General features: G+C 41.3%; 1 protein-coding gene across 4 annotated transcripts; it reads right to left on the reverse strand.

Annotated features, from left to right (window-relative positions):
* Positions 1-177: 177 nt before the first annotated feature.
* Positions 178-24,232, reverse strand: cables1 (Cdk5 and Abl enzyme substrate 1). Of its 4 annotated transcripts, none has more exons than XM_026149470.1 (10): positions 23,560-24,232; positions 14,633-14,704; positions 12,390-12,482; positions 11,294-11,371; positions 8,485-8,584; positions 6,627-6,783; positions 5,202-5,314; positions 2,880-2,986; positions 2,545-2,752; positions 178-1,567 (listed from the first exon to the last, which is right to left on the reverse strand). In XM_026149470.1, exons 1-10 carry the CDS (start codon positions 24,066-24,068, stop codon positions 1,427-1,429), a joined length of 1,578 nt encoding a protein of 525 aa, XP_026005255.1. In that variant the 5' UTR covers positions 24,069-24,232; the 3' UTR covers positions 178-1,426. The 4 variants fall into 4 exon arrangements, with proteins under 4 accessions (XP_026005255.1, XP_026005254.1, XP_026005253.1 ...); XM_026149469.1 differs by having other exon boundaries at positions 5,202-5,305; positions 23,503-24,232; XM_026149468.1 differs by having other exon boundaries at positions 23,503-24,232.
* Between the last annotated feature and the right edge of the window lie 481 nt (positions 24,233-24,713).

Here is a 24,713-nt window from a genome sequence, read left to right on the forward strand (position 1 = left end):
TCATTTCAGCTCATAATGCTCTGAGTAGCATCAAATACCATCTTTCTCTGTCGCCTCAGCTTCTGATTCAGTGGAACACTGAGTGCGAGACAAGTGCAAGGTAGGAAGCAAAAGATCAAGTTGTGAAAGTGACATGCCAGAAAAATGGAATGAATCACCTTTAAGTGGTCGCGCCGGTCGAGATGTTCAGTACTTTTTGTTTTTTAATAAAAAAACATTGTGGATTTCAAATCAAATGATGATTCAAGGTATACGTAAATGTTTGATCTATGACTAGATCCCACGTGAGATTTTGCCTGGATTTTTCCCCTCTGCAGAGATCAGAGAAAGGTCAGAGGTCAGGGTCAGCTAAAGAGATGCATCTCTGCAGCCTGTAGGGGCTCAAACACACTTATAGTTACTGGCATGTCCTCTCGGCACCCGAGCATCCTGCTGATACTGATCACTGGTCAATAGCGTGTCCTCAGAACAAGCATCTGTTAAAGCACTGTAAACGTGCTAGCGATACACTCTAACATAGAGCACAGAAAATTCAACTCTGATAAAAGACTGTGGTAGAAAAATGAATGGAACACTTCAGTGAAAAACAGGAAGTCAAAACTTCTCGGCAGGTACCTGCGTACAAAGAATCACTACTTTTCATGCAGACTGTGGTTGGAAAACTGTGAATAAACCATAAGAGAGAGAGAAAATAAAAACTGAACAGTCCGTTCCAATGTCTTCTGTACGGTGCTTACGAAGACCGCATACTTTTCAGCAGGGGCTACTTCAGGGTTAGTTCTCAAGCTTGTTAAAAGTCTGAAAAACCGTCACCCTGCCCCAGTGTCTTCTTCAAAAAAAGTGCACTTTTAATGAAAACATGATTCACGCTGAGGAATAACAGTCCAGCCACAAAACCAGCCTCTTAAAAGGCTTCTGTTTAAATTGTATGCAGCTCATGAGGCAACCAATCATAAAAAGTTTACAAAAAGATTAAAGAAAGGATCAAATTGTTACAATCACAGATTGTTTTAACTGACAAAGATCACTATCAGATTCAGTTGTTTTTTTAAAAAGAGCCTCGTGTCAACATGAGGACTAAGAATACAAAATGATGAAGGATGCGATGTGAGAGATGCAAACTAGAAAAACCAGCTTGCTTCCAGACGGTTGAACCCTTTTCTTTCAGTCCATGTAGTGATGCCGAATGCAGAAGTCAAACAGTGTTTAAAAACACGTGTCCCTTTGGCTGATGTCGGTCCAACGAGGGGAAGGAGCGGGCTGTCTGTAGTGATCAGTGGCTATGGCTCGCCAACAGCCAGAGGTACCTTGAAGTGATCAAACAGAGACGAGGAGAGAAGACAGAGGATGGATACTGTGGTAAATGTGGAAAGCTGGGAGATCAGAAGGAGAACCTGGCGGTCGTCCTCCTGATGGATCACTAATGCTAGGAGGTCTGCAGGAGGCGTCTGTAGTGAGGCATGATCTCGTGCTCTGGCAGGTGCAGATTAAACTCCAGCGCCACCAACACGGGGAACTCGAAGGCTATCAGCTCTCTGCGGTTCACTCTGAACCTTTCCTCCAGTTTCTGGCAGAAAAATAAAGCAAGTCCGTGTGAGAGGAAAAAAAAAATGCTTCGACTCATAATCTTCTTATTTAGATTTATTTATTTTTAACCCTGGATGTCGTAACACCTGGCCCTGCACTGCTCACAGCACACTTGGCTCAGAAGTGTGAAAGTGACGGCTTTATATTTAGTTGCCGTGTGCAAGAAGCCAACAAATGGTCACAAAAAGTGGAGCATTTGCTACTCTAACAGGGCTTTATATATTAAATATTTCCTTCTCTCATAATCATACGATGCACTTCTTTTATTCACTTGAAATTGAAAACCTGAAACTGCACTTTTTGGAGATTAAACACATTGAAAACTAAAAATATTTAAAAGGTTTGCTTTTATTATGCCGCTGTGGTAATGTGGGGGTGGACTTTAGGACCCTGGGGAACTGGGTGGGGTGTGCATCCAGGTACCAGGTTGCCAGGTGCAACTCAGCACATATCTCACCACACCCAACCAGAGGTTAAGGGTTCAACACTAATTCCCTTGGATTCCCAGTTAAATAAAGCTGTTGTTAAAGCATTGAAGAGACTAGCAATGTGTTACCCTGTAGGGGGGAAAAAAACAAAAAGCTCTCCTATTTAGAGATTCGAGCTTCAGGCCCTGTTCTCACTATTTTTTTTTTCAGGTCAATTAAATATTAGTAAGTTTTTGAAACACTTTATCTTGTAGACGGCTTATTACAGATGATTTTATTCCATTATGTTATGTTGTGTAGGCTGTTTAAAGTTACACTTGAACCCTGAGGGGTCGATTTTGCCTCATCAGCTACCCACACCCAGCCCAGTGGACTCTGTCACTGAGAGCAGTGAAAAATGATGCTCAAATATTTGGAAAGAAAGCCCTCTCCCTTTGATCAGAGTGAACTGACCCTTTAATCTCTTGTACTGTAATTAAACATTGGGGTTGGATGGGGAAGGGTTGGATGTGTGCATGAGGAAGCTTACATCTATAAGAAGTTTGACCTCCTGTTTCTTCAGATCACCCCCGATCTTGGCTGCCAGCAGGACACAAGCTCCAGCGCAGAGTTTACGGTTCTGCTTGTTTAGTTTGCCTTGGAGAACGAGTTTTTCAAAGTAGACGAAAGCCATGGCCACCGTCGGTTCCTCAAAGCCACACTCATCCTGAGCCAGTTTTCTTATCTCCCTTTTCAAGCTGCACAGAGTTAAAAAAAAAAAAAAAAAAAAAGAACAAGGAAGGAAAAATGAAGAGAAAGAAGTTGGTAAAGAAAACAAAAGAGCTTCTGTTAAGGTGAATATATTCTGTGTGGTGTTTGTTTTACCTCCTTATTTTGCTGAGTGTCAGCTTTATGTGTGGGAATTTTTCCTTGAAGGTTTCGTTCATGTCCTTTTTGAGGTCAGAGGGTTTCACGTATTCGATGACCGTAGTCTGGAAAAGAAAACCAGAGGTGGTGTCAAAATGACCACACTTTCAATCGAGTAATTAATCCTAACACTTCACACATGATACATTATACTGTGTCAATATTTATTTGAAGAAAAATAAAAAACTAAATGCAGGAGCAGCTGTGTGTAAAGCTGTAGTTGCATAGCAGCAATAACTTGAAGTAACTGCTTTCTCTGGAAAGTTGTGAAAGACCTTTGGCCCACTCGTCTTTATGATGTTGCTGCAGTTCATTGAGGATTGTGGCCTTTCGTTTATGCGCAGCTCTCTCAAGGTCCTGCAGCAGTATTTCAGATGGATTGAGGTCTGGACTTTGAGTGGGTGCAATACTTTGTTTTCTGTTTCACTCATGCTGTTGTAGGTTTGCTGCTGTGCTTGGCATCACTGTCCTGTTGCATGACCCAATTTGTCCTACAGCCCAAATCATCACCGCGCCACCACCGTGCCTGACAGTTGGCAGTAAGTGTGTGGCCACAATGCACAGCACCACGGTAAAACAAATAAAACAACCACAAAAATTTCCAATTATGTCTCGTCCATTTTCTCCTGGCATGACTGGTAAGTCTTCTAAACAAGCTAAACTTGTTCACCACCTGGCTGCTACTTTCCCTCTTAATTCCCATGGAAGCAGTGAGGATGTATTTAATTTTTCACACACTGCTTCTGCATTTTGACTTTGCCTTCGTTAAATAAATAATGACATTATATAATATGTTGTTCTTCTGAGGTTGCATATGAAATGATTTTGGAACCTAGTAGAGACCAGATTAATTTTTTTATTATGTCCTGACACATAAAACCATAGAAATGATGAAAGAGTATGTGGTTTGTTTGTTTTTGGGTTTGTTTGTTGTTGTTTTTTAAAACCAAGACTGTAAATTTTTTTTAAATTGCTCCGTGTCACAAAAAGTAGCATTAAAAGACAGTAACAAGATAAACTGATGCCTTTGGCCAAATTTTAATTCATCATGACGGCCACAAACTATTTAGCAGTCAATCCCACACAGATGGTTCTGCTGCTAAAAGCAGGATTTTCAGTTTCTCTGTATCTTTCCATCTTATTTTAGCATTATTTTAATCTTAGTTTTCAGTTTTATATGGTTTATAGATTTATTTTTTTTAACTTGCCTTTCTAATGTCTGTTAAACAATCCTTAGCCACATCATACTCAAAGCATGCCATAACAAGCACTGAGTCACACTGGGAGAGCTTAATGTGTGGGTGTGAGTTTGGGCTAGGAGTTAGATCCCCGTCGAGGCCTGTCTATTAATCCCAGGATTAAAGGTCCATAAAAAAAATTGCTTTTGTTGCTCTGGGATGGTGAATTTGTAGTTTGAGAGCTGATAGGACCAAATAGGGAACCTTCCTTGGGTGCAACCCATTTACTATGCAACGTCGCCAGAAATACAAAGAAGACTTTCAATATGCACAGATAATTTTATCCCCTGTTTGAACCTGAAAGCTTGAGAGTCAGGTCTCCCAAGCAGCCTGTGTCCAATTCCTGAAGTGCTGAGAATTCACTGCTTCCATTGCGGTAGTAAACACAATAGCTATTGTTGTCAAGAGTAATTGGAGGAAGAGAGGACAAAAAAACCCTGGCCTTGACTAACATTTCAACTATGTCAGTACTCGTTGTGCATTCTGCCAGTCTCCACAGCGAAAACTGAACCCTGGAAAGAATGAGGAGGGAATCGGGCCGTTTTGTTTTTTCCCTCGCTTTTCAAACCAAAGTAAAACATCCGCGCTTTTCCGGAAAAGTAAAAAGAAGGATTAGTGTTGAGGGAGAGCCACAGTAGCTCTTTAATAGCTACTGCCAACTACACAGAGATAAAGTATCTGCATCGTTTCAGGCCCAAAGCGGTGGGAGAGCGTCTCATCCAGTGACCTTGCTGATAAAGACTAAATAAGCAGATAAAACTGAGGATTTTTTATTTTTGGTGAAGGAACCCTTAGACAAATATTTCTGGTTTTATTGTTCTCTGTTGTGGTGGGAAAACTGAGCACAGAAGCCCAGCATGATAAAAAAAAAAAAATTAAATAAAAAATACCAGTGAGATATTTCAGAACATTTCAACAAAACATCTCAAAGCAAATGAAGCTGCGGATAAAAACCACCATTCCTTTCTGCTCTCAAGAGGCTACGAGGCAGCAGTTGCTGCTGCTGTTGTGATTGTGATGTATTAGATTAGTATTTTCTCACCATGTAGGAGGGGAAGATGAGGACTCTCTTGTGTTTACCACAAGGCCATTGTGGGTCATCCAGCAGATTAGGGTCGTACTCGCGAAAGTCCCCGAAATCATTCCCTGCCATTTCCACGCAGACAACGAAGGTTGAGTCAGATTTAGAATTTCATGCATTTCCTTTTTCAATAAAAATATACAGTTAGGGCCAAAAGTGCTCGGACAGTGAGACCGTTCTTCTATTTGTACACCAACACAGAGCATTTTAAGATCAAATAATCATGGTATGACTGACATGTGGACTTTGAGCTTTAATTCGACAACTTTACCCAAAATATTTGGCATTAAATGTTTAGGAATTACACCGAGCTATAGACAACGGGCGATTATGGTTGAAAGACTCAAATACAGACTGAAAATGGAAGAAGAATACCAGACTGGGAGAAATAGTTGCCATACAAAGTGAAGAAATTACTTAAATTAAAGTAACTTAAATTATTAGAAGAGGCAGATTTGCTCCAACTCATTGTTTTTCTACATATAAACAAAGCAAATAAAATAAAGTTATAAATGTTTAGGAATTAACAGCCATTTTTATTTGTAGTCCCCCATGTTCAGAGGCTCAAACAATCAGGTGACTGACTGATCCTTATCCACTTGTACCGAGAAGCGTCGTCTCATCAGTTCTGCGGCGTTTGGCTGAATCTGAGCAGAGAGCATAGCCCTGGCCACGTCACAGTCCAGCCTGCTATCAGCGCTCACATCATAAACACACACTAGTGGCCCAGTTGCACTGGCAACCATACAAGCCCACAACACAACACCTCCTGTAGCACATTTAGCAGGTAATGTGGTTGAATCACAGACTGTTTCTTTTCACTTTATTTGAATATAATTATTATTATTATCATTATTATTTTGTACACTATTCTGATATGAGGAAATCTTGCTTTCAAGATTTTTCTTTTGGATTGTACGGGCTCTTTTAAGTTTGTTTAGATGCTCTCTGACAAAGTCTAACTTGTCCTTCCTGTTTTTATGTGTAACCAATAGCTGTTGCTGATCTGGATGGTGAAATGCTTCTTTTTAAGAATGAGACAGATTTTTTTAGCCTAATTACGGCCTCTCAGCTCCAGACGTTTTATCTAATCAGTTTGTCGTGAATAACAGGGTCTCACCTGGCCTAGAAATGCTCATCAGTGAGCTGTCCAATTAATTTTGTGCCTCTGAAAGATGTGCAAGGCTTTTGTTATACCCTATGAATTAAAGCTTAATGTTTGTACTTCAATCACATCTTGATTTAAAATAAACTGATGTGGTGTACAGAGACAAAATTGCCAAAAAAAAACCCCAACAAAAAAAAACAAAAACAACAAGCCCTCATTGTCCAAACACGTGGACCCAACTGTAGTAAACGATGAAAAGGTAAAGCCTGCAAACCAACCTGTGTCTAAGCTGCTCTGGTTGCTGTTGGCTCGGGCCAAGCTGAGGCTGCGGTGGCTTGCGTTGCGAGACTGAGAGAAGGACGAGGTGGAGTCGATTGTGTTTCTTCGGCCACCCAGCACATAAGTGGGATACAGGAACTGGGTGTACGACACAGTCTGCAAACACAGATACAAATTATTATGTCTATTCAGTAGAGCCAAAAAAAAAAAAGACTTGCTCGCTCTGATGTTAAACCCGTTCAACCTATTAATGTTATCAGATCCGTTTTCCAGCACAAGAGGACCACAAATAAGTATTAGCACTAACAGTGTCCCAGTATAACGTACCCATGAGACATCACACACAATAACAAGAGACTGGAACTGACTTGGCTAAAAGGAATGCAGTTGTTATTAATGTGCTTAATTGCACATGGGGCGTTTGGACTCCCCTGACAGCAAAATAGTGCCAAAAAAAAAAAAAAAAAAAAAAAAAAAAAAAAAAAAAAAAAAAAGGCTCATTGCACAGGGTTCTGAAAAAAAAAAAAAAATCATCTCGCTAAGCACTAAAAAATAAAAGCCTTTCACTTCATTTTCGTCATTTATGAAAACTAAACAATGTTTATAACCAACATTAATATTTAAATGGAAGTAATTTGTGCGAGAAGAAACTTTTATAAAATTCTACCTTCTGTAGCAACTAGCAAGCTAGTTTGCTAGCTAACGTCCATCAACAGTACAACACTTCTGAACTATTACGATGCTAATGTGCCATTTTTAGCCAACCTTAACCATTTTTGGCCTTTCTGTATGTGCAATAATGTGCACAAGTCCCTCATTTCTTTATAATTTGCTGGAAAAATGAGAAATCTTTGCTAAAACATATGTACAGTTCTCCAGACCTCTATAAGGACATTCAAAGCTCTTCTTTGGATGTTGGCTAACAATCTCTGTTGAGACGATCACACACTGATTCAAAAATGTTGACGTTCTGGCTCTGGAGAGGCCACGACCAAAATCTGACTGCACTTCATGCATTCATAATTCCATCAGTTTTGATAAGATCTCAAACACCACTGGCTGAAATGCAGACTCAAACCATGACAGAGCCGCCACCATATTTTACAGACAGCTGTAGACACTCACTGTTATACCTCGGTCCTGACCTTTGTACATAAAGATGACGATTTAAACAAAAAAATTAATTTAAAAAAAATGGATTAATAACTCCATAAGACCTGTTGCAGATGACCTTCAGTCCAGTTCTTGTGCATTTTGCCCCTTTCTCCCAGTTTCCTTTCCCTAAAAATGGCTTGATGCAAACACTGACACAATTTTAGCAAATAGTATATGGATCAACTGAAAGGACAGATGTAGCTCTAGACTGCATTTTTACTCATTTCTTCAGGCCATGCTTTTCAGATATTGTCCTTGTTTTAGGTCAGCCACTTCTTTTATTTTCCACCTGTCTTTGAGTTTCTGGCTAATAGCTCTTTTGAAATCCCCTTGTTGGTGTAAAAATCCTGTTTTATGCTGTGTTATCTTTGGCTTTCTTGTAGATTCAAATAACGAAGTGAGAACAATTTATATGTTTTGTAAAAAGTAAGGCACTTGTAACAAAGTTCCTAAAGATACTTTGCAAAGTTGTTGGGTATTTGTCGATGACACCCTCGAGTTAGGTGCCTTTTTATCAAAGACAAACTTTAAAAAAAAAAAAAAAGCTTTAAAAGTTATACCAAAGTCTGACTTTTGGAAACAAGATATAAAGAAATGAGTGGTGGTTTAAGACTTCTGTATCAAGTATCCAGTGAAGTGTCCCAGTAAACACACCAATCTATATTGATCCACCACACATACACATATTTGCTGGTTTCTCACCTTTCCATCTGCTCCCAACTCCACTCCCTCCAGCCCAATCACCATCTCCCTGGCGCCTCCTGAAGGATGCCGCTGACGCCCTCCTTCCAGCTTTGCATCCCTAACGAGAACAAGACTTTTTTTTTTTAAAAACACATCTTTCCTGATACAAAGTTTTCCTGCAGCTTCTTTAAACTCCTTTTCCTTAGCAATCTTTCAGAGGCCTGTTCTAGCTCACCTCTTCACTTACACACTCTCCATTTCACAGATTTGGGTCCTGCATCGATCTGAGCTCATCAGCTGGCCTAGTTTCTGTAACTGCTCGTGTCTTTGGGTGCATCTCGGGGCAATCAGTAATAAAGTGCGCCCTTGGGAGGCAGGACGGAGTAGAGTACGGTTTCGTTCTAGCAGGCAAGCCTCTTCAAACTCAGCTGCTGCCTGAAATGCCATACTGCTGTGGGAGATTTGTAGGTCAAAAGCTCTCCTGAAGCAGAAAACAGATGGCCAAAGAGGGAAGTGTGTCGGTGGAGCTTGACCGACACATGGCCCAAATCAAATATACCATAATTAAAGTAAACACTGTTTACTGCTAAGATTTAACTTGATGCGATATTTTTAGGTCGCTGTCAGTAAAAGCTAATTTAAATTGTGTACAGTGACAGAGAAGATTACATGCCTGCAGTCTGCCACAAAGAATAACCGATAACACTGATGGTAAGCTGAAGGCTAAGTCTTTCCAGCGATTTGTGATTAAAAGGTTGGTAGAAAATTAAAATGCTCTAAGCAGGAGCTGATATTCATGTTCTCCCATTTTTCCTTGGGTTGAAATAAAGTCCACAGCTATTAAAATGTGGCCTGTTTGCTGACAGATAAATTTCCACCTGTGTTTGTGTTACATTAACTTTAGCCTTATCTCAATATTTGTACTGTTGCAACATTTCACAGCGGCGGCAGAAAGTACAGGCTCTACACAGTCTTGTTTTTCTGCGGCCCCCTTATCTTTCCTTTCCTTTGTCTTGCATTGTCTTTAAAATGTCGTTCATACACAAAGCGTTAACGACACGGCGGTTCCTCACATGACTATGCCAGTGTTTTGTTGACATGTGGGGCCAATCGGCTTTCATGAAAACAGCGTTATCTGGCAGACAGGCACGGCAGGACACGATGATGACAGATGCATCGTAGACACGGAGATCCCCAGGCAGTGGACCTCTTACAGAACAGTGAAAATCAAAGAAGAAAGGGGGGAAAAGAAGAGATGGGAAGCTTTCTAGGGAGAGCGCTTTTCTATGAAGCCATCCAGAAAATAAAAAGGTTTTGCTTCATTTGGTTGAGAATACAGAGAAATGAAAGGAAATGACAGGAAAAGCTGCTCAGCAGCATGCACGAATAGGAATCACTGGCACCAAACATCTGTATGTTAGTATTGGTGAAATTCTTGCAAAGTGTTCGTCACGCATGCTTCGAAATTCAGCGTCAAGAAAGTAAAAATAACCACAGCTTAAACAACTTTGACCCCATTACAAATACTTCATAGTTCACACGAACAGTCGAGGGTGACTGCTTCCAATTATATTCCAAAGTCTTTTTTTTTTTACTTCAAATATCCCTGTGAGGAAATTCATCCCGCATTCGATCCATGTAATTTTTTCCACTCCGATGCCAGAAGTGTTCCTTAACGTGCCAGAGAAACATCGGAATCCAGCGCTGCTAAAGAGGAAACATGCAAAGTCTACACGGGAGTGTTTGAACTCAAAGAATTAGCCCATGAAAAGACAGTGATGACCCACAGCCTGAGGTTTAACCGCCTGAAGCCTGCTGCATTCCACCTTCTTAGTTTACGAAAGTCCGAGCTGGACTTTGAGCTGCAGATTTAACCATGTATTTAACTTCTGTATTGAAAATTTGCAAAATTACTCAAGATGCAAGGCATACCAGTCTGCTGAATGTACTCTGAAAATAAATAATTTAAGTAACAAGTTGTCTAATAAAATATTTTTGAGTTTTGGCTGTCCCAGCCAAAGTCGAGCTGGAAATGGGCGATTAGCGTGAAGGAGCAGTGAAACATGCTTATCGGAGAGCCCCGGGAGGTTTATTAACCCTTGACCTTGCACTGATTGGCTGGCTTAGGAAATTCCCCGCTCTTCACTAAGCCGTGGTGTGTTGCTTTTCTTTCTGTGCATTGTTTCCTCTGGTGTTTATCTGTCGCCCTTTCTCTTTCACTTCCTCCAAAACACACCTTTTTTTGGGGGGGGGGGGGGGGGGGGGGGGGGCGTCAGAAGTAAGGCCATACAACAGCTAAACTCCCCAACACAGGGCTCATGTTGCTTTAAAAGAAAAGCAGGAAAAATTATCTATAGATAAGATCTACGCCGCTAAGACATGTAAACCCTGGCAGTTAAAAAAGAAGTGGTTAATAACATGTTATAAGTGTGCAGACAATAGAAATCCTAGTCTGTCAGCACAGTGGAGAATTAAAATCAGTTGACTACACACCGAAAACGTCTATTTCTAATAACCAGGTAAGGTTCATATTAAATGCTGAATAGCGAAGCCAGCAACAGCTGCAACAGACAAGAATGGGTTGACTTGAACAAAGAAGGATGAGTGCCCAAGAGCCACCACGGGAAAAGTATCACAAGCAACAAGCATTAGGCGACAATCTAAGTCTTAAAGTCCTTGTTAGATTACTTTTTTAAAAAAAATATTTTTATTAACCTATTAAGATAAAAATGCATCCACCAAAACAAGAGGGATGAGGAAAACAAAGGGAAAGAGGAAGCACAGGTTGGAGGACGTTACGACGTTCGGCATGCCGTAGGATACATACCCCACTTGGCTACAATCTCGATAGGGCAGGACAGAAAATACACTATAGAAGGATCTTCTGCCACTGATAAGGACTATCCTACAAAAACAAAAATGGCAAACAAGCTAATCAACATCTATCGGACAAGATGCACAGGTTACACTTGGTAATAGTTTGCAGTAACAGAATGAACTGAACATTCTTGGTGTGTTATTCTGAGTTTCTTGCAGTTTGGCACATACACTCAGTTTGTGTGTAACAGTGATGCGTTTGTTACAAGACCTTATTTTTAATAACTAAGGCATCCAATCAGAGCCCATTTCCCGATGACCTGAGGTCAACAGCACAGCGAGCAGAACGGCTCTGACTTTAACTACAACAACCTCATAATTCCAGCTTCCTAACTCGGGCTCGCAGACACGTGGTGAACCTTATTACTACAAATCAGCATCAGGAAACAAACTCCACACGAGGGTCTCAAAAAGCTGAGTCTTTCAACATCAGCTGAAAACTGGATAATAATTTCAGAGGTGGTACACTGCAATGTTATCCAAATGTTGGATAAAATAAGTGAAGACTAACTCATAGAGCTACACTTTGAGACAATTGAAAATCACCAGAGCACGATTGTGCCACGCAAATCACCGATAAATAAAAGCTAACTGAACTCTCGTCTAAATCCAAACGAAGTGGCAGTGATAATAAGAGTCACCCCGTCAGTATTACACAGACACGCTCCCTAGATACGTTGACCTCAACTTCAACATCAGAACATTTCTGCCAAAATTTGTTTGCATTTAAAGATTTGCGTGCTGCATTCATGCTACAGCACAGTCATCTTATAATTTAGTAGCGAGTGATTTGTGGCGTGATTACAGAATTTGTGACAGTGATCAAATAAAGATTAACATCAAAATTCATCAGATTCTTCTGCACGTGCAGGATTGGCAGTTGCATCTATCTATAAGCTGAAACTGTGGCCGGGGCCTGGCCTGCTTGTCTGCGATGTGGCTTGTAATGTGAGAAACATCCATACTGCAGTTCATTGACTGGGGCAGCCTCCATTATTCAGTGAGGACTTGTATCGACTGCGGGGAGGCGATGTTTGGCTTCATACCTTCCATTGCGCATATCGTGTTGCCTCATGTTCTTTACGAAGTGAACCTTCTTGAAGCTCTTTGGTCGGGGTGAACCCGATAGGGTTCGGCATCTGAAATGTAAAACAAACAAAAAACTTAGAAACAGACAGTTCACCCCAAGTGGGGCGCACGACACTGTGCTAAGTGACTCATGTTGAGACACAGAAATACACAGGAATGGTAAAAAGAAAGCAAACCTTTTTTTAGCTTTAAGGTTTTACATATTGGTACATTATACATTTTTTTTTTAAAAAATAAAATCATATAATCCTTACCAGTAATACTAGGGCTGTGCGATATGACCAAAATCTCATATCCCGATATAAGAATTCTATCGTCCGATAACGATATAAATCACAAAAATGTAACATTTTCTGTAAATTCTGTGAATCTCGACTTGTGGGAAGTGTTTCCAGCTGCGCATCATGTAGCTGGAGTCGAGTGTTTTAACCGATGTATGAAACTATACATTTTTAGACATAAGTTGTAAAGGCCGCCATTTTCTTTGTGAGCATTTATTACACGGCGTGCTGCGGGGGAAAGCCTGTTCTAACGTCTGAGTCTAAGGTTTATTTTTTTAGCACCTGGCGGATCTTTTTTACTTCTCATCAGTAAATAATCTGCTCTGTCATGTGATTCAGTTTATTTTGAAAAGTCTCAACAGGATATTGAGCTTTATTGTGAAAGGTTTATGTGGAACATAAATAAGCAGACACGATGGTTTTACCGTCGTTGTTGCTAACGACAACGCATAAAAACAGGCGCTTGTCCGTCTGTAGTGTGGTTATATTAAATATAAGAGAAAGAGAGAACTTTAAGAAATTAATATAGCCACTACAGTGACCGTCAAAACGGTGAAAAAAATATTGCCGTAAACAGTTTATTTTGCGACACCACGAAACAAACGATAGCGTAAATGAAACGATAAATGTTTTTATATCGTCATCCGATATATATCGTTATATCGAACAGCCCTAAGTAATACTGTGCAATACTGCAAAAATGTTTGTATCAAACAAGGTAAATACAGAGCCAGTAATGTCGATACCAACACTGACATAGATACTTTTGACCTACAAAAGCACCTTATGTAGGCGATAGCAGTGTGTCATGGTTGCTGAGATGATCACCATCAATTTGCAAATTGTGAACATATTTTAATGGACGGCTAAATCTCTGTGATTTTTACTTTTTTTTTTTTTTTTTTTTTTTTTTTTTTTTAACTTCAGCTTTTCGTGTATTTGAAGCGAGGTTTTTGGAGACCAGGGATGTAAAAGTGTCCGTTTCCAAAAAAGCAAATTATTTAACTAAATTCAGTGAGCTACATTCTGAACTCAGAGGATAGAAACAAAGTATCGATCTTATCGTGCCATTATCAATCCAATACCAGCATACTGATACTAATCAATATTTGAATTGATCTGCCCACCTCTACATACCAGACCTTAAAATAAGCTACATACAGCCTCAGAAAACACATAGTCCTTGTTTAGTTAAGAAAAACTAATATGCAGAAGCAGTGTGGGAAAAGCTAAGTGCCATAAGAATTAAGAGAGAAAGAAGCATCCAGGTTGTGTTAATCAAATACATTTGTTTTATTAATCATGAGTAAATGTGAGTAAATGCCTCTATAAAGGCAGTCATTTTGGCAGTTTGCATGTCTGGGGCATTGGGGTGTGTGTTAAATCAATGTCTTCTTGCAAAGCCTTTGGACAGACGAGACCAAAGCTGAGATGTTTGGCAGAGGGGTGATGATTTGAGTGGTTTTTGCAATCAGAGGATCTGGGTAACTTTCAACCACTGAGGTAAAAAAAAAAAAAAAAAAAAAAAAAAAAAAAGGAATCAAGGTGTTGCAACGGCCCAGTCAGAGACCAGACCTCAACCTGATTAAAACGCTGTGGAGGGACCTGTGCATAAATGAATGCCTGCAGCGTTGAAATCGACTAAACTTCCTCTAAAATTTTGAAGAGACTGATGAAGTCATACAGAAAAATATTACATCAAGATATTGCTGCTAACGTTTCTACCTGATGCAGCTGTGCACGTAGTTTTTCACACTATGCTTCTGCATGTTGAATATGTCTTCATTAAATGAATGTGTGACGATTTTGTTTTTAAACACGTCCAAATATGTAAAAGCTTAATGAAAGAAGGTGTTTTTCCCCCCTTTCCACATGACTGTAGTAGCAGTAGTAGCAGTGTGAACATGTAAAGCGTTTACCTGCGCAGAGGAGCATTTTCTTCAATGTCCTCTAGAGTTTCAAGCGACGAGCGCTGAGAGATGAGCCTTCGTCTGGGGGGGCACATAGAGGGGAAGTTACATGTTACGGGATATGAAGAAATATCAACATCACACCAACACTTCACAAGTTCAACAGTCAGCTTTAAGAGGAACTACCTTTTGAATAATTCTTTCCACTGGGTCAATGTTATATTTTTAGTCTGTACTCAAAAAGGTTGAATGTTTAACACCCAGGTTTAAAAACAATACGTGTGGTCAGCAGTGGCCTGGAACAAAGGTTAAACTGTGGTTTCCAATTTTAACTTTAATTTTAAGTTTCTATAAATTCTGAGATTAATTTGCAAACACCGGTTTTGGATGGTTGACTTATAACTGTCATCAGCGAACGCCACTGTGCCCCTATGTGGTCAATGATCGCCCCCCCCCCACTCAGTCTTGCGTGGATCACAGTGAATTTTCCAGGATCAGAGCTGCTGAGAGGATAACGAGCTGGCTCTGCGAGCACTTTGTGTAACACATTTGGTCACAGATGGCCTTTATTTCACACTTAAGTTGCTCGACTCAACAGTCTAATTCTGCTGGATCGCTTTTATATGATCAGCTGCCAGTTTCAGAACAAACCCACATGTGACAGCTAAGAAGGTCTGAGCCGTGCCAAAATTAGGTTATAATTGCACGTTTAGCACCACAATAACAACACGTCCTTCAAAAAAAAAAAAAAAAAAAAAAAAGTGTCTACATTTAAAGGAGTGGAAATTAACGTATTAGAGGTCAGATAAGAAAAAGCTCACACATTTCCCCAGCGGGTTATCTGTCATGACGTAGAAGACAAATCTGTAACAGTGCCAGAGGGTAAATATACTTACTACTGTATACAACGCAGGACTTTTTCCTGCAGAGAGAAATTTGCAAGCAGTCTGTGTTAATTGGGGTTTGGATCGCTTGAGCAAACTATCTGAATTAGCATAAAAATGCAAACATTTCTGTCAAACAGAGGTTGCACACACTTTGACTTTACTGTACAAGGACAGATAATGGTTATGTGCATAGGCACGCTCCCCCCAAATGCCCATTCTGAGCCAGGAAAAAGCCTGTAATTGTGCAGCATCCAATTCTCCTCATAAATCAAGACGTGCTATAGCGCTGCAAGATGCTGCAGCATCAAGACAAACCGAAGACGTCCAACCGGACACACTTCATACCCGCCGGAGCGTTTCAGCTGACCAAAGGGAGAGACGGTAGAGTGTAAAGTAAAGCGGCTGGTTAATAAGTGACAGAGCGTGCAGACAAATGAACAAAAAATAGCTCCGTCCTCGAGGATCCAACACAGGCTGAGTGAACAGTGTATACTAGAGGAGACTGGGTGAGCTGAGTGTTTACATGAGAAGCCAGGCCACTGGAGCAGACAAAAAAAGCTTAAGGCCTTTGTACTGACTAACCTTCTGCACTCAATATAATGGGCCTAATGATCATAAACTGAAGGGGAAAACATCAAGCCTTCATAAAAGACATGAGCAGTAAAATCGGAGTCTAAATGATAAGAATGATCAGACCTGTGGGCAGCTGACACAAACTCTGTCTCCTGCTTGCGTGAGTTGAAAGGGCCATAATAAAAGGGTTTGGCCTGACCTCTCCGTGAGGGTCAGACAAGTGGTGTCATGTGATTTATGGCCAGTCTTACATCATCCTCCTTCAGTGATAACCCTGAGGGATGGACTGGCTGGGTGATTTGGGATCTATGAGTGCAGATACGGAGGAAAGTAAAGGCTTCTCTACTGAACATCGCTTCATTCATTAAACTACTTTATGCTGCATGAGGCTCTTAGATTCAAAACAGGTTGATCGTTTTATATGGAGAATTGTCAATTAACAGTACAGTCCTCTTCAGCGTTGCAGAGCACTTTAAGCTTTTCCAGCTCCTTGTTTTGACATTATGGCTGACAAATTACCATTTTGGTTTGCTCACCACTTTTATCCTCTTTGTTTGCAGCTGCAGCATTTTAGCAACTCAGAAAATGCACACCAGACTCCAAAAGCCCTCCACTACTACTAGTGTATCCTGGTTGTGTAAATAAGCCAGTGTTTTCCAGCAATAAGACCCATGTTAAGGGTATTTCCATGTTGTTTTTAACAGCCTGCATGAAGGAAAAAATTTTAAAAAGTCACAAAATGAATCTTTAAACAGGTTTTACTTGCTTTTCAAGTTTATCTGCATGTATTACTCACATGCTAATGAATCCACTGAAAAAGTTATTCTTTACTGTAACTGTTCTTCCACATGGATGTAAAGAGAGGAGATAGAATCCACATTCCACCAAGACAATGTACAGGGAGTGCAGAATTATTAGGCAAATGAGTATTTTGTCCACATCATCCTCTTCATGCATGTTGTCTTACTCCAAGCTGTATAGGCTCGAAAGCCTACTACCAATTAAGCATATTAGGTGATGTGCATCTCTGTAATGAGAAGGGGTGTGGTCTAATGACATCAACACCCTATATCAGGTGTGCATAATTATTAGGCAAGGTCCTTTCCTTTGGCAAAATGGGTCAAAAGAAGGACTTGACAGGCTCAGAAAAGTCAAAAATAGTGAGATATCTTGCAGAGGGATGCAGCAGTCTCAAAATTGCAAAGCTTCTGAAGCGTGATCATCGAACAATCAAGCGTTTCATTCAAAATAGTCAACAGGGTCGCAAGAAGCGTGTGGAAAAACCAAGGCGCAACATAACTGCCCATGAACTGAGAAAAGTCAAGCGTGCAGCTGCCAAGATGCCACTTGCCACCAGTTTGGCCATATTTCAGAGCTGCAACATCACTGGAGTGCCCAAAAGCACAAGGTGTGCAATACTCAGAGACATGGCCAAGGTAAGAAAGGCTGAAAGACGACCACCACTGAACAAGACACACAAGCTGAAACGTCAAGACTGGGCCAAGAAATATCTCAAGACTGATTTTTCTAAGGTTTTATGGACTGATGAAATGAGAGTGAGTCTTGATGGGCCAGATGGATGGGCCCGTGGCTGGATTGGTAAAGGGCAGAGAGCTCCAGTACGACTCAGACGCCAGCAAGGTGGAGTACTGGTTTGGGCTGGTATCATCAAAGATGAGCTTGTGGGGCCTTTTCGGGTTGAGGATGGAGTCAAGCTCAACTCCCAGTCCTACTGCCAGTTTCTGGAAGACACCTTCTTCAAGCAGTGGTACAGGAAGAAGTCTGCATCCTTCAAGAAAAACATGATTTTCATGCAGGACAATGCTCCATCACACGCGTCCAAGTACTCCACAGCATGGCTGGCAAGAAAGGGTATAAAAGAAGAAAAACTAATGACATGGCCTCCTTGTTCACCTGATCTGAACCCCATTGAGAACCTGTGGTCCATCATCAAATGTGAGATTTACAAGGAGGGAAAACAGTACACCTCTCTGAACAGTGTCTGGGAGGCTGTGGTTGCTGCTGCACGCAATGTTGATGGTGAACAGATCCAAACACTGACAGAATCCATGGATGGCAGGCTTTTGAGTGTCCTTGCAAAGAAAGGTGGCTATATTGGTCGCTGATTTGTTTTTGTTTTGAATGTCAGAAATGTATATTTGTGAATGTGGAGATGTTATATTGGTTTCACTGGTAAAAATAAATAATTGAAATGGGTATATAATTGTTTTTTGTTAAGTTGCCTAATAATTATGCACAGTAATAGTCACCTGCACACACAGATATCCCCCTAAAATAGCTAAAACTAAAAACAAACTAAAAACTACTTCCAAAAACATTCAGCTTTGATATTAATGAGTTTTTTGGGTTCATTGAGAACATGGTTGTTGTTCAATAATAAAATTATTCCTCAAAAATACAACTTTCCTAATAATTCTGCACTCCCTGTATATTGGAGCTAAAGCTAATTTAATACTGGGACGGATAGAGTTGGTTTCTTTGTTAGATAAATCAGGCAAGCTTTCAAACTTACATTCTTGGCAGTCTCTCTTTATGACCGTGTGGTGCTGCAGTGAATGAATTGCATTAGAAGCCCACAACTCTGCAAGTTACCTGCTTCATTTCATTATCTTGAAAGTTTCTGAGCTACATTTCTTTCCAAATTCTATCAATCAAGTTACCAACCGCTCCATATGCATGTAGGACTATAACAGGAAGAACCCCCCCACCCCCCTTAAAACTCTGCAAAGAGTGTGCTAAATGAGAAATAATGTCTCTACATGAACATCAGCAGCAGCACGTGCTTTTAATGCAAAAGATGTTTTCCAAGCTGGTGCAAATCCTGGAAACAATAACACGGGACAGGCCACTCATTCACTTCAGACCCTGCTAGGGAGGGTTAGAGCAATCCGTTTCCATCCAGTCTGGCATTAACTAGGCCCAGTGAGAAGGGTCAGACAAGCGTCCGTGTAAATCAACAGCAGAGTCTCTGAAAGCAACTCCTGCCACTGTTGCCTGGGAAGTGATTTTATTTAAACACCTTTTCTTGAATGAAGTCAGACACAGTGTAAAATTATTTTCACTACAAATGCACACCATGCTCCTGCAATATAAAAAAGAAATGTTTTTGAATGCTATTGACAATCCTGCTAAGCAATGAAGCCGTAAAACTCAAGTTGACTGTTTAGATGTGGAGATTAAACGGTTTCACGCGTACGACCTGTTGGCAGCTTGCCACAGGACACAGTCTTCCATTTTCCTGCAGAGTCGCTGAGTGAAAAATACATGTAATGTTGTGGGCTTATTCACACAAATATAGTCAGGAAAAAGGGAAATGTGATTACTGTGATAAAAAAATAAAAAAAAATAAAAAAAAATATAGCACTCTGGGGAGTTCAGCCCGTCTGGTCCGGAAAGGTTCAAAAGTATAATGAGTACAAACGGGATGTAGCAACAAACGCGAGGAATGAACGGGCAAAAAGGAAACAAGAGAAAAAAAAATATAATAATAATACAATAATTACATCAAAATAACTTTCAAAACACGTTTCACACACACAGGCTGATCCTGGTTAATTTTGGGGGCTTTTCTTAGCTTTCCTTTTATCCACGACTCAGACGCCGAAAGATTCAGGGAAGGAAAATGAGGCATTCTTATATAATCCTGAGATTATGCCAACCATGACCTCAGCGAACAGCAATCGGCCCCATAACCAGAAGTATGTGACCCGAACACACAAGACTCCAGAGAGCCATTACGGTGGCTTGTGCTGCTTGTTTTCCAGCCACAGTTTTGCTTCCACATGCAAAAAGGCCTGTTAAAATACTTTAAAGTACGTGTTTCTGGGTAATCTAATAGTGATGGGAATATAACCCACGCAGGACGTGATAAGACTCAACCTGCCTGTGTTTTACAGGGGAAACAATATAATGAACATTGCTCTACACCTCAGGCAGACAGCACCAGATGGTACTCACTATTATATATTTAAAGCACAGCTCTTGGCTGATTCTTGATGGATGAACGCTGAGGAGTGGAATATGAAATTAGCTATTGTTTCCACGCATTAGATTCTGATGAGGATATTGTCTGAAGCAGCTTTGGGCTCAGAAAGTCTATTTTGGCGGCACATCAGAGGCTCTTCGGCTTCCTCAACGAAAGCAGGATTGAAGGCCAAAAAGTCTGAGGGGAGAGTGTGTCTCTGATTCCCCTGGGAGAGGAAGTGGAGGACAGAAAATACAGAGCTGAGAGCCAGAGCTGCTCCTCAGAAAGCCCGGGCATCCTGCCTCTCCCGGCGAGGGACATCTGTACACGTTTCCACCAGCTGCCCTCAGAAAACAGACCAGGCACTGTGCAGAGCGCTCGTCTGTCCGCACGCTGGTAGAATATGGCCGCGCTCAATCAGCAGGTTGCATATTTCTCGACATCAGAATTCATTTTATGTGGGCGTCCTTCGAGCGGATATCAAAAACAGGGGGTAAAGTCAGGCTTTAACAAATTCTGACTGTATTTGCAAAGCAGAATAAGAAGCATCAAATCCATTTTCTTAACCGCTTATTCAGCTGAGGATCTTTGGGGGATGGAGTCTCTCCCAGCAGAGGCGGGGTAAAAAACACAAACCGGTCGCTGGTACATCACATGGCAAAGCAGAAACTGGATCCAACATGTGCAACACTGTGGCTGGAACTCAGTATTTCTCGGGTGCTGAGCTTATTAGCACAAAATATGAAAAGCTGGCAGGTTTGTACAAGCTGACTTCCAAGTATTTAAAACCAGCATTTAAAAGCAAAAGCTTATCGTAATCTTTAAGATGTGTAATGATTAACATTTGAAAAGTTTGGCTTCTAATGATCTGCAGCCTGACCAATACTGGATACCAATGTTTTAAAGGTGAAAAAAATAAAAATATGATATCAGCAATGAATGTCACAAATCAATCTGCAGCTTACTGTGAAGACGCTGCTTCACTACTAGGGATGGGGCAACAATACAGCATAGTATGGTGCTATTATGCATAGCGATATTGTGTGTGTAAATACTCTGGTGATGCTACTATACTTTAAGAAGAGGGCTAATCTCCTGCAATATATTAAATCAGCTAGCTCGCAACAATATCGTGTTGAGAGTGAAATATGGGATGATTCCCCTTTCTACTGATTGATGAGCTCTGATGCTACTCTGCTACCTGTGCTACAGACACCATAGAGTAAACAGGAGCTGAAGCCCTCTGCTGGACAAACTATGTGATGACACCCTGATCAACTTAACAGAGATCTGCATGTTCTACAGGTTAGTTTTCATACTAGTGAATACTGCACAACATATGAACCAATACCACTTCTTTTTTATTATTACAGCAACTCTCATTAGTAGATATGTTGTTTGGTTCAATAATGCTGCCTCTTGTAAGCTAAACAAGTTAAAATGTGTTAGTGATGTAATGATGTCAGTCATGCATTTTCCCCCCCCACTATTTAAATATATAGCAAAAAAGAAAAGTAGAGAATAAGACATTCCAAACAAGTTGATTTGACAAATCAATTTCAGTGCAGTAACTAGGCTCATGAGCGTTTCCCTGTGAAGCAGAACTTCCTGAGAAGTCTGGCACGCCCTTCAGCAGGAGGCGAGGATTTGGATAAAAGACGAGGGGGCTCTGAACAGAGAAGATCTGACGGCAGGTTCTGACAGTGAGAGAACCACAAGATGATCCGCACTGACAGTCGTCCCTCTTCGAGGTGGAGACCTCCAAACTCTCCCCCTTGTGTGAAAATAAAGTAGACAAAGAAGGCAAATAAAAAGACACTCGTGTGAAACAACAAGCCCCTGTTGCATGTGGAGCTGGACAGCAGTGCAGAGTTACAGGATGTTTGCGTCACACAGAAATGAAGTAGACAGCAGGTGTGTGCCAAGTTTTGTCAAGACACTCACTAAAAATGAGCTGAGGACAATTTGACAAAGAGCCGAAGAACGTTTATGTAAGAAAGACAAACAGAGACTGAATAAGATGCTGGATTTTCTCCTCGGGGGGAAACGAGGGTGCACAGCTCCATGGTTTGCTGGACTTGTGATCAAAACTATCTGCCCCCCATCCCCTGTGCATATCAGTGAGTCATAAGCCTGCAGGCACCTGCATGGAGTAAAGCATACAGCTGAACTTTTTCCTCATGCTGTGTTGGAAAGACTGATTTCTCAGAAGTGCAAGTATCTTTTGAAAACAGCTGATCATAAGAAACCTGCAAGAAAATTGCCAAGAGTCCATTTATTTGGACGCCCCTCCGTTTTTGTCACACAACAATGAGAAACTACTAAATCAGGGACGCTTAACTTAAGAAAAATAATCTCCTTCATATTTTCAAGACCCATGCAGTGGGGCTGGTGCCCCAAAAAGTGATTTCCAGTGTTTCTGTGTGTTCTTATGTCTAACACCTCTGTTTATTATTGATAAGCAGTCTGCAGTCAACAGGATTTCTGAAGGGGTTATATATGAGATAAAGAATTGACCTGTTTTGCAAGCATCTTTATGACTCTGCGTTATTGAACATAACCTGTGTTGTACCTTACGATGAATCCAGTGCTTTTTGATGGCTTAAAATATCTTTATATAACTGTTACATGATATTTGTTGCAACTTCTACTGCATCTCTTTTGAAAAAGACATTCTTAGTGTCGTTGATTGTTTTCCATTCATAAATAAAAGGATGTATAAAAGTCACTTTGCAAGAAAGTGAGCAGCAGCTTCAACCCCCTAACAGAAATGTTCTTTCTGGCCTAAAATTGCTCAATGTCATTGACGAGAGATAAGTTTGACAAATGTTTCAAAGATCATGGGCCAACAAGTCATTTACAACACCGAATTGGAGTCCTTGCCTGGTTGAATATGGCCCCTGGGGCTTATGTTTGACACCCCATTTCTAAATCATAACATAATAAATAACAACTGATGTAGGAAAGTCTGGAAAGCTAATCATCCTTAACATTTCCTTAAGAACTTGCTGGAACACAACATACCCAATAAAACTGATTTTGGAAAGTGCCATGGTGCTTTAGAAATACTAACAGATATGCAACATACAGTGAGTGTGCAAACACTTTGCAACTTGTTCTCTAATGTATGCCTTTCTCTTATTTTGTATATATAAGTCTCTTGATTGTGTATATATTCCTGCTGCCTACTATTAATATTTCATTCCTGCACAGTTGCTGTAGAGCACCCACAATCTCGTTGTACAAGTACAATGCCAATAAAGGGCTATTCTATTCTGCTGGCGAGATTTTAGAAGTGAAAAAGAAAGGTTTGCCTGCGAGATGCACTTCGTGTGCAGTTTAATGAGCAGTCTATGGCGATCCTGCAGTGCAGAAGTGAACTTTGGTCGTTGTGCGCTCAGACAGTGAAGTAAAACCGTTGTGTACACAGTTACCTTGACCTCTGCTGCTCTATCTGTCCGCCCTCCGGGCAGTAGTTCTGGGAGACTTGCCTGGAGTAGGTCGCAGGTAGGATTCCCTGAGTGTACGTCTGCAGCCTCCCTCTAGTCGAGGCTGGGACCGCGGAGAAAGGCGAGCTGAACGTCGAGGGCACAAAAGCGTCGCCCTCCGCGTCTGTACCGACGGGGGGAGCAGTGGGACCCGTCCCAAAACTGGCCCTGCTGCTGGCGTGGAGAGCCTGGTTTGCTAAAGCGAGCGCCTGGGTGGCTGTGGTGGTGGTGGCCGCCGCCGCTGCAGCCGCCGCGGCCGCCGCAGCAGCAGCGGCTCCGTACGCCGAGGGCTCCGTAGAAACCAGGCTCTGTCTAGTCCGAGCTTCCAGCGGGGTTTCCCCTTCGCTCTGACTACCCGCATCGTCCTGCACGGGCCGTCCATCCAGAGAAATGTTGCTGAGAAAGGACAGCGCCGCTTGCCTCCTCCTCGGGTCGATGCGTTTCCGCGTATGCTCGAGACTGGAGTGCTTTATCTGAAGCGTGGATGTGTTGCTGCTCGTGGCAGCCGCCATGGTCCACTTCCAGGTGTCCGAGTCCCACCCTCAGCAGCGGTCTCACCTCGCGGGCATGAGTGCTGATGGGATGGTCGTGCTTGTGTTGGCGAACGGTGGTGCCCGTCTTTTTAAGTACACGCGTTAAACTGGGTGAAAACAGCGAGGTCACGTGTGCGCAGTATTGTGGCAGCACAGGGAAAATTTGGACCAATGAGCTGTCGGGAATACATGTGTTTTTTTTTTCTTTTTCCTGACTGCTGAAGCCTCCACTTCTCTGATAGTGCGTGCTAAAATTACATAAACTCCGAGATGTTCGTAACATCTTCAATAAACTTTTTCTACCTGCTGTATTGTTTTTGCAGCCTTCACACTCCTGCAGGGTGAAAACTTTTTTTTTTATCCTTCTTTGTGCATTTCTAATTTTATTCATACATGTAGAAACTGGACTTTCTAAATGTGCAGACATGTGTTATGTGCGGGGATCGTTGTGCGCTGATAGAATGGGGGCCTTGCTCTGTTTGTTTTGATAAAATCCATCGGTTTCGTGCACCGTATGAGTCAGCATATCTGAAGCGATAGCGCCATCTGTCCGCTTGTCATGTACTGGGTATGCTTTTTTTTTTGGCCATAACCCAATTAAATATGCCATCTAGTGGAGTTTTT

This window comes from Astatotilapia calliptera, chromosome 18 (genome assembly GCF_900246225.1).
Source record: "Astatotilapia calliptera chromosome 18, fAstCal1.2, whole genome shotgun sequence".
In the NCBI taxonomy this organism is placed as follows: Eukaryota; Metazoa; Chordata; class Actinopteri; order Cichliformes; family Cichlidae; genus Astatotilapia; species Astatotilapia calliptera.

What these genes read in the sequence shown, in the direction of transcription:
- cables1 (XM_026149468.1), bottom strand. Translation starts at nt 24,068, where the DNA reads ATGGCGGCTGCCACGAGCAGCAACACATCCACGCTTCAGATAAAGCAC. An exon ending in GAAAATGCTCCTCTGCGCAG is followed by an intron (nt 12,483 to 14,632) that starts GTAAACGCTTTA and finishes TTTACATTTCAG; the next exon opens with ATGCCGAACCCTATCGGGTT. An exon ending in TCATCTTCCCCTCCTACATG is followed by an intron (nt 2,987 to 5,201) that starts GTGAGAAAATAC and finishes TTTCTTTTCCAG; the next exon opens with ACTACGGTCATCGAATACGT.